At 43.1% G+C, this 12,849-nt stretch overlaps 1 protein-coding gene across 5 annotated transcripts; it reads left to right on the forward strand.

Annotated features, from left to right (window-relative positions):
• Positions 1 to 118: 118 nt before the first annotated feature.
• On the forward strand, positions 119 to 11,094 carry ZCCHC18 (zinc finger CCHC-type containing 18). Of its 5 annotated transcripts, none has more exons than XR_005018363.1 (3): positions 119 to 248; positions 593 to 644; positions 1,379 to 1,478. XR_005018363.1 is itself a non-coding variant. In XM_036840217.1 (2 exons), exons 1-2 carry the CDS (start codon positions 1,503 to 1,505, stop codon positions 10,575 to 10,577), a joined length of 1,230 nt encoding a protein of 409 aa, XP_036696112.1. In that variant the 5' UTR covers position 1,502; the 3' UTR covers positions 10,578 to 11,094. The 5 variants fall into 5 exon arrangements, 1 of the variants encoding a protein (XP_036696112.1); XR_005018366.1 differs by lacking the exon at positions 1,379 to 1,478 and adding an exon at positions 823 to 889; XR_005018365.1 differs by having other exon boundaries at positions 127 to 391.
• Positions 11,095 to 12,849: the final 1,755 nt, after the last annotated feature.

The following is a 12,849-nucleotide window of genomic DNA, read 5'->3' on the forward strand; positions in this document are numbered from 1 at the left end:
GAGGCTAAAAGAAGCGGCGGCTGCCGGGAGGGCCCAGCGGGTGGGCGGGGGCAGCCGCTGCTGCCTTGGGAACCGCGCTGCCTCGACTCGGCTACCCTTAGCTGGGCGAAGCGGCTCCGTCTGGCGGCTCTGGGTCGCTTAGCGGCTGAGGAGGCGTCATCTTTTTCCCCTGCAGGGCCACGGTGACCGGAAGGCGACATCCACAGCTGTCCACGCCGGAGCATGGGCTGTTCACCAGCCCAACACAGGTAAAGAAAGGGGGCGCGATTGCCAGGCCCGGAGAGAGGAGGGAAAAGCCCCATCAGGACTGGGCGGCTCCCCGTTTGGGGAATCGGGGACTGCGAGGCAGGGGAAGGAGCACTCCCGCGGCCCCGCAGCGCTGAGGAAGGAGGTGGGTTCCACTGGATGCTGCCGAATGGGTAGGATTTGCCAGGATTGGCGGGAGGGCGTTTTCAGGGGGTGGTAATGGGGCGGGAAGGGTGGGGGAATCGCAAGCTGTCTGCCTTGAACCCCCTTTGCATCTCCTGATCCCTTCCTGGTGAGGGATATGTGGGTGTCCGTGTCCAATTCCCATTCCCTTTCTCCGTGGCAGGCCATCAAAGCCGAATCCGAACTTGAATTCTGTGCGGCTGATTGCGGAGCTGGTAGGCCAACGATTTCCCGGGGTGGGGTGTGGGGAAATCGCTTTGGCTTGTATTCACAAGGTGGGAGAGGGAATTTTCCGTCTGGCTACAGCGGAGGAGGGGTCGAGGGAGCAGGATGAGGGATGAGACTGCTTATGACCCTTCCCTTCCCTGTCCTGCCCTCCGCGATGGTCCTGAGGACTGGGATCTGCAACCTCATATGGACAGAGGTAGACCTACCTCGGAATCGAGCTTTCTCACGGAGGCACCTGTTGCAGAGACTGAACGTGAAATAAAGGCGCGCGCTTGTTTCTGAGCTCATATAAGAATCTTGAGAAATAACAGGGCAAACTTTGAGAAGGGGGTGTGGTTGAGACGTGAGACCATGAGTTTAATGGAGATCTTACTTGCTACCACAAATCTGTGAGACTTAGACCATTGCACTCTATTTTGAGAGCCCAATATCGGCTCCACACACTGACTATTTCACTTAGAATTCTAAGCAACAGTTGCTCTCCCACCTGGAGAACTGGCAGGAGGGGATGGTTGTAGCTCTGAAAAGCACCCTGCTAGCACGGGGACACCCATTAGCTCCTGAAGGTTGTAATTGCCAGTTTCCTGCAGGATATTTTCAAGCCAGTGGACAAATGGAAAATGTACCTCAGGGTGTTCAGGAAGGTAAAGAAAGCGACCGCAGACTGCTTTCCTGTAGTCTACTACATTACTGACCTTTCCCCCCCCCCTTTTCTTTACAGTCCCTACTGAGATACAAGGAAGGCAGAGCCCAGAAACTTTGTTTTGGGGATTTCTCCTGCGGATTAGGCTTTTCTTAAAAGCCTGAGCAATTTGTTATATTCAGCTAGACGATCATCGTCCGTCATGGCTAGCATCATTGCACGTGTGGGTAATAGCCGGAGGCAGAACACACCCTTGCCACCTTGGGCCCATTCCATGTTGAGGTCCCTAGGGAGGAGTCTTGGTCCTTTAAGGGTCAATATGGCAGAAAGAAACATGAAGTTGTTCTCGGGGAGGGTGGTGCCAGCCCAAGGGGAAGAAACCTTTGAAAACTGGCTGATCCAAGTCAATGGGGCCCTGCCAGATTGGAATATGTCTGAGGAGGAAACGCTCAAGCGCTTGATGAAAACCCTTAGGGGCCCCGCGCGGGAGGTCATGCGTTTGCTGCAGGCGGCCAACCCCAACCTAAGTGTGGCAGATTTCTTGCGTGCCATGAAATTGGTGTTTGGGGATTCTGAAAGCAGTGTCACTGCCCATGGTAAATTTTTTAACACTTTGCAGGCACAAGGGGAGAAAACCTCCCTTTATGTGATCCGTTTAGGGATGCAGCTCCAGAATGCTATTCAGGCGGGGATCATAGCTGAGAAAGATACAAACCAGACTCGCCTGCACCAGCTCCTTTTAGGGGCTGAGCTGAATGGGGACCTGCGCTTCAGGCTGAAGCATCTTCTCAGGATGTATGCAAATGATCTGGAGCGGCTTCCCAATCTCCTGGAGTTAATCAAGATGATAAGGGAGGAAGAGGATTGGGATGACACTTTTACGAAACGGAAGTGGCCCAAAAGATCTGAGCTAATCATGGAGAGGGCAGCAAGCCCTGTGGCATTTCAGGGCCCCCAGCCAATAGCCATCAGCACTGCTGATTGCGATGTGATAGAGGTAGATGATACCCTCAGTGACTCAGATGAGGATGTGATCCTGGTAGAGTCTCAGAACCCTCCACTTACATCCATAGGTGCCCCTCCCCTCAGAGTCAGGGCCAGACTTCAGGCTCAAATACTGGTCATCAATTCCCTAAAGAGTTCCCAGGCTCAATCTCCTTCTACCAGTGGTGGTTCTGCATATAAGAATGATGGTCCTGGGGATATACGTAGAGGCAGGAAGAGAAAATATACAGCCCGCTGTTCATACTGTGGTGAGGAGGGCCACTCAAAGGAAACCTGTGACAATGAGAGCAACAAGGCCCAGGTGTTTGAGAATGTGATCATCACCCTGAAGGAGCTGACACATACAGAGGAGGAGAATTCGAAAGAGGTCCCTGGTGAACACAGTGACCTCTCTGAGCCACGGTAAGGAGCTAGACCCAGCCCTAAGTGAACCCTTAACTGTATTCAGAGACTGGTGATGGGGAAAACAGGGGAGGGGGTGGGGGAGGCTTCTATGTGCATGAATTAATCCACAAAGTGACTTTCATTGGGAAAGAAGAGGTTGTGAATACCAGCAAAATGGAGAGGACAGCCTGACCTCTGTCCTTGCTCCCCCCTCTAGCTGCCGAAGGATCTATTCTGTGTGTGTGTCTATTGCCTTGATGACTTTATTCTTTTTGTGAAAGGAGTATAAGTCATTGTTAAACCTTCAAAAAATGAAGGAAAATACAAAAACTAAAGTAAAAATTACCTGAAACTCTCCATCCTTGTATAACCATTGTCAGTCTTTGGATAAATGTCCTTCTAGATATTTCCCTATTCCTGCGTACCGAGATAGATAATAGATAAAAGTGATCAAATATAAGTGCTCTTCTATACTGTGTATTTTTTTACCAAACAATGTATGTTGTGGATTTTTATGTCAATTAATGTATATAATCATCAAGTTTACTGTCTCTGTGTGTGATATTACTTTTAGGAATATAGAAGGAAAATAATAAGAAAACTAGATATAGAAACTATAAATGGGGGGAGCTCATACTGTGAAGTGGTGGTTTATCAACCTCATTTAAGATGAGGAAAAGAGAAGCTGAAAGGAGCTATCTCCCAAAGAGTCCCTTATCACAACTGACCTTTCTCCTATATCACAGAGTCAAATTTGCACCCACTAGTTAATAATGCCCCAATGCTTTCTTAGCTAATGCATCTTGAGAAATCTGATGACAGGACAGGGGTGGGAGCAAAAATGAGAAATGGGTATTTCAGGCGCTCCATTCCTGTTCACTTTGGAAAGGGGTGGCTCTCCCTTCCCTGTGCAGATTCCCTAGATTGCTGCTACTACTGCTTCTGGACACCACCTGGTGGCAACAACAAGACTGTCCTTTGGGTTGACACTACCCTCTGGCTCCTCCTCAATTACAGAGAAAGCAGCTACTTATGAGAGTTCAGTACCAGGAGGCTTGGCACGGCCCAAGCCTTACCCTAGCTACATGCTAGGGGACACCAGAAGCCCAAGGACTCCCAGCTAACCTCCCCCTGACCCAAGAAATGGGAATCACCATGGAAAGATGAAAAGCAATATGGATGCCAGGGCATGTGAAAACACAGGAATTAGAAAGCCAGAAAGCCCACATAGCCTTTCAGAACTGAGGGCATTAATAGGGGAGAGACCTTCCTGGACACCTGATCTTGCCCCATCTCATGGCTTCAGATTGGAGATGATATTTAAAAATGACTGACATGACCTCAGTCCTTGAGGGTCCCATGTTCTTTGTAGATATATCATTAGTTCCTATCCTTGTGAACAGGACAAGGTTGGTAGGGGGATGATTTCATTTAAGTCAGGGTGTGGAGTGAAATGAATGCAGACCTGAGGGAGTTTGTCAGGAAGGAACTAGGGGTGAGAGAACAGGGTGTGCTGTGCCGGGGATGGTGTGTGGAGGAGAGGAACAGGAAGCTGTGTGGGTAGGAGAGGCGGGAGAGGGGGACAGGGCACGATGGTCGGGCAGGGGACTCACATCCAGATCGACAGGAAGCCTGGTAGGAACTGCAGACCCAGAGGTTTCACACAGAACCCTGGGCTGTGTGGTCCCAAGAGGAGAGGGGTGTTGAGGCTCTAATTACGCTAGCCTGTTCAATAGAAACAAAGGGGTCCCACAGGCTGAGGCACTGAGGGAGGGCTAAAAGCCAGTCACTGCAAGAAGCCCCCTGCAGCCTTCCCTGCGCTGCCGCACTCAGAACCTTCCTTGAAGTGCTTCTCCTTCCAGAATCACCCCCCTTAAGCTCCTCCCTGGTTCTTGCTCCTGTTGCATCCATGACTCCACAACTGGCCTTACAATCCACCTCAGCCACAGTCTCTCTAGGTGCAGGGGGGTGGGGCACAGTCTCCTGTGCTCTGCCACCACCCCTCCCCCACCCCCAGCAGTCCAGGTGTGCCTTAAGCCTCAGTTCCTTAACCCTCATGGCCAGAAGGAGGCTGGGAGAGCTCCTCTGCCTTGGACCCTTTAGCTGAGAAGTGGCCAGGAGCAAATGCTCAAGAGGCCCACTCCTTGCATCCCTCTGGGGCACTTCTGGGCCCCTGGCAGCCACCTCCATCTCTCTGGAGCCAAAGGGGACCCCTCCTGCACCCCTGGGCAGGAGGTAGCTCCAGTCAGGCCCCCAAAGCCACAGGGGCACCCAACAATCTCTGACTCTTGTAGGTCTGTAGCTTCCTTTGTATCCTTCTCTAAATCTACCCTTGGAGGGAATCTGCCCACTCATTTATCCTAGATTAAAATATTACTCTTTCTGCTCACCTTTTCTCAATTTTACCCTATAAACACTTGTTGAATGATTTACCCAAATAAAGTTTATGCTGTCATAATTTCTTTCTGGGACCAGGTAGAGTAAAAAGAAAAATAAAAAATGCTACACCTACCAGGGACTTCCTTTTCACTGGAGTTAGCTCGGGGGTTCAGTATAGACCACTGCTTTGAAATCCTCTAATCCATTCCTTTTTCTTCCCGCCCCCAGTCCTTCTCTATGTCATATAAACTTGAAGTTGTCTAAATTTTTATTTCACCAAAATGATGCATATCCGATATTTTATTTCACTTTGTGTGACATTGGCTTTTCCTTATTTGGAAAGTATGTAATTTCCCTATTTGGAAGAGATGGGAGACCTGGGCATTCAGATCAGTCTGAGGGTTATAGCCAAAAGAAAGCTTTTAAATAATTTTGTGTCTGATAGCCTTCATTTAAGATTATGGGTTTTCTCCCTTCCTTTTTCCCTTCAGTCTCATTAGACGCTAAGAGATGAAATGAGTCTTTCGTCAGGAGAAACTAGCCTTTGAATGACCTTCTTTTGCATTATCTCCCTCCTTCTAGATACTATCTTCCCTTGGTTTCCATGACACCTGTCTCACAGTTCCCCCCCTAAGATCTTTTCGGTGCCTCTTTCTCAGTCTCCTTTGTTGAATCTTCTTTCTCTTCCTGATCGTTCCATAATAATAGTGATAAAAATTAAAATCACCACAACTGTGATTTATTGAAAGCTTATTACATGTCAGGAACCCTTGTTCTAAGCCCTTTAAAGGCAGTATAGCTCTTTAATCCTCATAGCAACCTCAGAGGATAGCTATTACTACTACTTTCTACTGTTACTATTAATATTAATTTAATTACTATTAATGGCCACATATTTAGATTACCACAGTGCACTAGATGCATTCCCTGTGCTATACAGCAGGTACCCATCAGTTGTCCATTTTATACATAGTATCAATAATGTATATGTGTCAATCCCAGTCTCCTAATTCCTCCCACCCCATCCCTTTCCCCCTTGGTATCCACTCATTTGTTCTCTATGTCTGTGTCTCTATTTCTGCTTTGCAACTAAGATCATCTATACCATTTTTCTAGATTCCACATATATGCGTTATTATATGATATTTGCTTTTCTCTTTCTGACTTACTTCACTCTGTACGACACTCTCTACGTCCGTCCACGTCTCCACAAATGACCCAATTTCATTCCTTTTTATGGCTGCGTAATATTCCATTGTATATATGTACCACATTTTCTTTATCCATTCCTCTATCGATGGACATTTAGGTTGCTTCCATGTCCTGACTGTTGTAAATAGTGCTGCTATGAATATTGGGGTGCATGTGTTTTATTGAATTATGGTTTTCTCTGGGTATATGCCCAGTAGTGGGATTGCTGGGTCATATGGTAGTTCTATTTTTAGTTTTTTAAGGAACCCCCTACTGTTTTCCATAGTGGCTGTATCAATTTACATTCCCACCAACAGTGTATGTGAGGGTTCCCTTTTCTCCACACCCTCTCCAGTATTTATTGTTTGTAGATTTTTTGATGATGGCCATTCTGACCAGTGTGAGGTGATACCTCATTGTAGTTTTGATTTGCATTTCTCTAATGATAAGTGATGTTGAGCATCTTTTCATGTGTTTGTTGGCCATCTGTACGTCTTCTTTGGAGAAATGTCTATTTAGGTCTTCCGCCTATTTTTTTTTTTTTTACATTTTATTTAAAAAAATTTTTTTGTTGTTTTTTTGTTTTCTTTGTTTTTTTTATTTTTTAAATTTTTAAAATCTTTATTGGAGTACAATTGCTTTACAACGTTGTGTTAGTTTCTGTTGTACAACAAAGTGAATCAGCTATAAGTATATAAATATGCCCATATCCCCTCCCTCTTGAGCCTCCCTCCTATCCTCCTTATCCCACCCTTCTAGATCATCACAAAGCATCAAACTGATCTCCCTGTGCTGTGCAGCAGCTTCCCACTAGCTATCTATTTTACATTTGGTAGTGTATATATGTCAATGTCACTCTCTCACTCCGTCCCAGCTTCCCCTCCCCCACTGTGTCCTCAAGTCTGTTCTCTAGGTCTGCGTCTTTATTCCTGTCCTGCCACTAGGTTCATCAGTACCTTTTTCTTAGATTCCATATATATGCGTTAGCATACGGTGTTTGTTTTTCTCTTTCTGACTTACTTCACTCTGTATGACAGACTCTAGGTCCATCCACCTCACTAAAAATAACTCAGCTTCATTCCTTTTTATGGCTGAGTAATATTCCATTGTATATATGTGCCACATCTTCTTCATCCATTCATCTGTCAATGGACATTTAGGTTGCTTCCATGTCCTGGCTATTGTAAACAGTGCTGCACTGAACATTGTGGTACATGTCTCATTTTGAATTATGGTTTTCTCAGGGTACATGCCCAGTAGTGGGATTGCTGGGTCATATGGTTGTTCTAGTTTTAGTTTTCTAAGGAACCTGCATACTGTTCTCCATAGTGGCTGTATCAATTTACATTCCCACCAACAGTGCAAGAGGGTTCCCTTTCCTCCACACCCTCTCCAGCATTTATTGTTTGTAGATTTTTTGATGATGGCCATTCTGACTGGTGTGAGGTGATACCTCATTGTGGTTTTGATTTGCATTTCTCTAATGATTAGTGATGCTTAGCATTTTTTCACGTGTTTGTTGGCAATCTGTATATCTTCTTTGGAGAAATGTCTATTTAGGTCTTCTGCCCATTTTTGGATAGGGTTGTTTGTTTTTTGAAATTGAGCTGTAATAGCTGCTTGTATATTTTGGAGATCAATCCTTTGTCAGTTGCTTCATTTGCAAATATTTTCTCCCATTCTGAGGGTTGTCTTTTCATCTTGTTTATGGTCTCCTTTGCTGTGCAAAAGCTTTTAAGTTTTATTAGGTCCCATTTGTTTATTTTCATTTTAATTTTCATTACTCTAGGAAGTGGGTCAAAAAAGACTTTGCTGTGGTTTATGTCAAAGAGTGTCCTGCCTCTGTTTTCCTCTAAGAGTTTTACAGTGTCTGGTCTTACACTTAGGTCTTTAATCCATTTTGAGTTTATTTTTGTGTATGGTGTTAGGGAGTGTTCTAATTTCATTCTTTTATATGTAGCTGTCCAGTTTTCCCAGCACCACTTACTGAAGAGGCTGTCTTTTCTCCATTGTATATTTTTGCCTCCTTGTCATAGATTAGGTGACCATAGGTGCATGGGTTTATCTCTGGGCTTTCTATCCTGTTTCATTGATCTACATTTCTGTTTTTGTGCCAGTACCATACTGGCTTGATTACCATAGCTTTGTAGTATAGTCTGAAGTCAGGGAGCCTGAATCCTCTAGCTCCATTTTTCTTTCTCAAGATTCTAAGTGCTTGTTGATGGTATATAGAAATATAATTGATATTTTGATATTGATTTTGTATGCTGATTTTGCTAATCTCTCTTAATAATTGTAAAATTTTATCTGTAGCTTCTTTAGGATTTTCTGCATACACAAGCATATCATCTTCAAATAATAACTGCTTTATTTCTTCTTTTCCAATCCATATTCATTTTATTTCTTTTTCTTGCCTTCCTGCACTGGCTAGGACCTAGAATGCAAGACGTGGTGATGGGGGACATCCTTGTCTTATTCCTGAGCTCAACACACTTTCAACAATTCAACATTAAGTATGACATTGGCTACAGGGTTTTGATATACCATTTATCGGATTAAAGATGTTTCCTTCCATCCCTAATTTACTAAAAGTTTTTAAAATCTTCAATGGGTGTTGAATTTTATTGAATGTTTTTCTGTATCTATTAAGATGATCACATTTTTCCCTTTTACCTATCAATATGTTAAGTTACATCGTTTGGTTTTCTAGTAAGAAAATAACCAGGAATTCCTGGTAAATCCAATTTGGTCCTGATTTATTATAATTGTTAAATATTGCTGGATTCAATTTGCTAATATTTTTTAGGATTTTTATATCTATGTCCATAAGAGATATTAACCTGTAATTTTCCTTTCTTGTAATATCCTTATCAGACTGTGGTATCAAGGATTTGCTGGCCTAATAAAATTAGTGGAGGAGTACAACCTCTTTTTTCCTATCCTCCTTTGGTTTTCTCCATTTACAAACAAGGAAAATGAGGTCCAAGGTGTTTTAAGTAGATTATTTCTCGTATCTGTATTATATTCAATTACTTGCTAATAACCATGATTTATTGAACCAGACTCCTTATATATCGTTATTTCCAATGTTACCCTATTATAAACCTGCTGAGAAGAGCATCCTCATTCACATGCAGATTTTCACATGTAACCACTACTTCCTGAGGATACATTCCTAGAGGTAGAGTTGTTGAATGAAGGACTATGTTCTACAGGAACCAGAGGGAAAAGTGGCCCATGGCATGACCTACTTTGGTAGCACTGGTTCATATTCAGGGCCCTTCCTCATTTCTTAATGTGCCTGTAATACTCTTTAACCCTGAGCTACTATAGACTTTTTAAAAAAATATTTATATTCTGGCCGCGCCGGGTCTTAGTTGAGGCACATGGGATCTTTTAGTTGTGGCATGCGGGATCTTTAGCTGTGGCATGGGAACTCTTAGCTGCGGCATGTGGGATCTAGTTCCCTGACCAGGGATTGAACCCAGGCCCCTGCATTGGGAGCATAGAGTCTTAGCCACTGGACCACCAGGGAAGTCCCTATAGACTTTAATATGTAATATTTAAAGGTCAATTAGCTCTAAGAAATCACCAAATTACTTAAATTTTCAAACGGTTTGGGGAGTTGTATTTTAACTTTTTTAATGGAACTTTTGAAACATGCACAAAGTGTAGAGAATGGTATAATGAACGCCCATGTTCCCATCACCGAGCTTGAAGAATTATCAACATTTTGCATCTTGTTTCATCTATAATCCTTTATATTTTTAATGGGGTATTTTAAAGCAATTACTAAACAGCATATCAAATGGTATGATTCTTCTGTACTCTATCCATAGTTATATCTCCCCTTTTCCATTCCAAATAATTTTTTATTGGGGTAAAATTCGTGTAACATAAAATTTACCATTTTAAGTGTACAATCTGGTGGCATTTGGAATACATCCATTTTTAAAATTTCTCTTTATTCTCAGTACATTTTCCCAGAGGTTTGTTTACTAGTCTTTTGGACAAATTCACTTTTGGTTTAGCTGACTTTTCTACTGTTTGTTTTCTACTTCATTGATTTCTACTCTTATCTTTATCGGATGTTCCCTTCTACCTTAACTAAATTATTATACTGGACATTTGCTGCACATATTTTCAGTCTTTTTTGCAGTCTTCATTTTAAATATACACACTTTGGCTTTAAATTTGCTTTTGAGTACTGTTTGAGGTGCATTCTACAAGCTTGGCTGAAAATCAGATCTTTCATTATCATTCAGTTCTACATGTTTTATTATCCATTTCCAGCAGATGGAGGCACTTCTCTGGCTGAAGACCAATGGCAGAATTTAGCCTCAAGATGGTTACAGGCTTCTGTAAACTTCTAGATCCACAGTCCCAACCACTCTACCGTCACCCTTGATGAATACCACATCTTGAGGTACTCAACCAAAATAAAAGGATGATCTCACTTGCATTTTCTGGAATGAGACTACATCACCCCCTTCTTTGTTTGGCTACCCTAAATCCTCCTTTTGTGATAACACAACTACCCTCAATGACATATGGATGAAAAAGAAGATAATTAGAAATTTCGTTTCAAGCAGGAATATGTTGCTACACTGTACCGACTAAACCATGTTCCTCAATCCAGCTTTTGGGAATTGGGCACTGGATGAGCTGTTTGGGCACTGGCTAAGCTCTTTGAGAAGTGATATAGTGATTCCAATCTGAATACTGTACTTTGTGTAAAAGTGGCCAGTCAGGTTGCCTATGGAGGGGTTGGGCAGTTGGATCAAGAGAGGAGGGACTTGATTTGGGCATTCTTGAAACCCTGGCTCCTTCCCTTACAAGCTGTGTGAACTTGTGTATGGTAGTTAACTTCTCTGTGCTTCAGCTTCCTCCTTGGTAAACTGGAGTAATAACAGGAAGTCCCTCAAAGGGTTGTGGTGAGAATTAAATGCGTGAGCATTTGCAAAGTTTTAGAGTGCCTGGTATATTTCAAGCACTGTGCCACAGACTACCATCATAACTGCACCAAACGCTTCTCTCCAAACTTTCTGAATAGGCTTGTAGATGGATTACCTAAGCCCTCCCTCTCAGCCTCTTCACAGGGAATTTTATTAAACTCAGTAGCCTTAGGCTACTTTACTCATGTGAAGGGGGGAGAGAATAAAAATCCTGTAAGAACCAAATAATTCCTCTCAGAACAGGAACTGACTTTGCTTAGGAATACACCTGCAGGGATGCTTGTTTAGCTGGCGAGGTGAGTGAGGCTCCCTGGACCCAGCTGAAATGGCCTGGGTCTAGAGGAAGACAGCAGCTATACTTCTCTTCAGAAGGAACTCTGGAGAATGGGAGCTGCTAAGCCAGGGAGGTGAGGGAGACCAAGGGCCAGGAAGGAGGCTGAATGGAAGAGAAGTTTGAGTGAAACTGCCTTAAGATTCTTTTGTGTAATTTGTTGATTGGTTAATTTGTTTATTGGTTGGCCTTTAAAAAAAATAATTTGTTTTAACATTGTTTAGTGTAGCATATGCTCAATTAAAATGAAACAGCTTTCAAACACAGAAAGAAACAAAGTAAAAGTGAAAGCTACCCCAACTCCCTGCTGTCTAGTCTGGTGTATGTTCTTCCAGATCTGTTTTTACACAAACACAAACATATATGTTCTTGTTCTTTTATATACAATTCAGGTCATAGCAGGCACTTGGCTCTGAGATTCTCTTTCGTGTTGTCTGCTGTGTTGGGATGAACTTCCTCCACTCTCCCAAACCTTCAGTGAGATCCTGCTACCTGCCTTGTGCTGGCAGGTATTTGGACTAGGTCCTTGATTTCTATCAACAGTTTCTCTCAGTGAAAGGGAAAAATTATAGTTTTACCTCCCTACATTCATATAATGATATTAATACAGCCACTGCTCATGGTGCCCCTACTCTGTGTCCGGCAGTCTCTTCGGTGCTTTACTTCAATTCTCACATCACTTTCTCACAATGAGCCCTTGGAAGTCAGTCCCACTATTATTGCATGTGGGTTCACAGACAGAGGACTTGAGAGGCCCAAAAGCTAAAGAGAGGAACAATAAGTAGGAAAATAAACATATCAGAATCAGGACTCAGACCTGTAGTGTCTCTTTAAATCCTCACAATGACCTTATGAGGGAGCTGTCACCACAAAGGAGGCAACTAAGGCTACAGAGTTTACAGAGCAAGATAAAGCCACTGAGAAACTACCAGTCCTCCCGTTTCATAGGTATATCTCTTCCTGCCAAACTGATGAAAGCAAGCAAGCAAGCAAAGATCTAAATGAATGGAGAGACATGCAGTGCTCATTGACTAGAAGACTCAATATAGTAAAGATGTCAATTCTCCCCAAAGTGATCTCTAGGTTTAAAATAATTAGTATCACAATCCCAGAAAGATTTTTCATAGATATAGACAAGCTTATTCTAAAATTTGTGAGGAAAAGCAAAGTAACTATGATGGCTAAAACAATTTTGAAAAAGAAGAATAAACTGGGGAGAATCACTCTATCCAATGATAAGATTTATTATATAGCTACAGTAAATTGAGGCAGTGTGATATTAGAGGAATGAGAGATACAGATCA

This window comes from Balaenoptera musculus, chromosome X, assembly GCF_009873245.2.
Source record: "Balaenoptera musculus isolate JJ_BM4_2016_0621 chromosome X, mBalMus1.pri.v3, whole genome shotgun sequence".
Classification (NCBI taxonomy): Eukaryota; Metazoa; Chordata; class Mammalia; order Artiodactyla; family Balaenopteridae; genus Balaenoptera; species Balaenoptera musculus.

Bases quoted from the DNA above. Each gene is read 5' to 3' on its own strand.
- ZCCHC18 (XM_036840217.1), top strand. From the start codon at position 1,503: ATGGCTAGCATCATTGCACGTGTGGGTAATAGCCGGAGGCAGAACACA. The intron at 2,708-10,552 runs GTAAGGAGCTAG...ATCCATTTCCAG, and splicing joins AGTGACCTCTCTGAGCCACG to CAGATGGAGGCACTTCTCTG.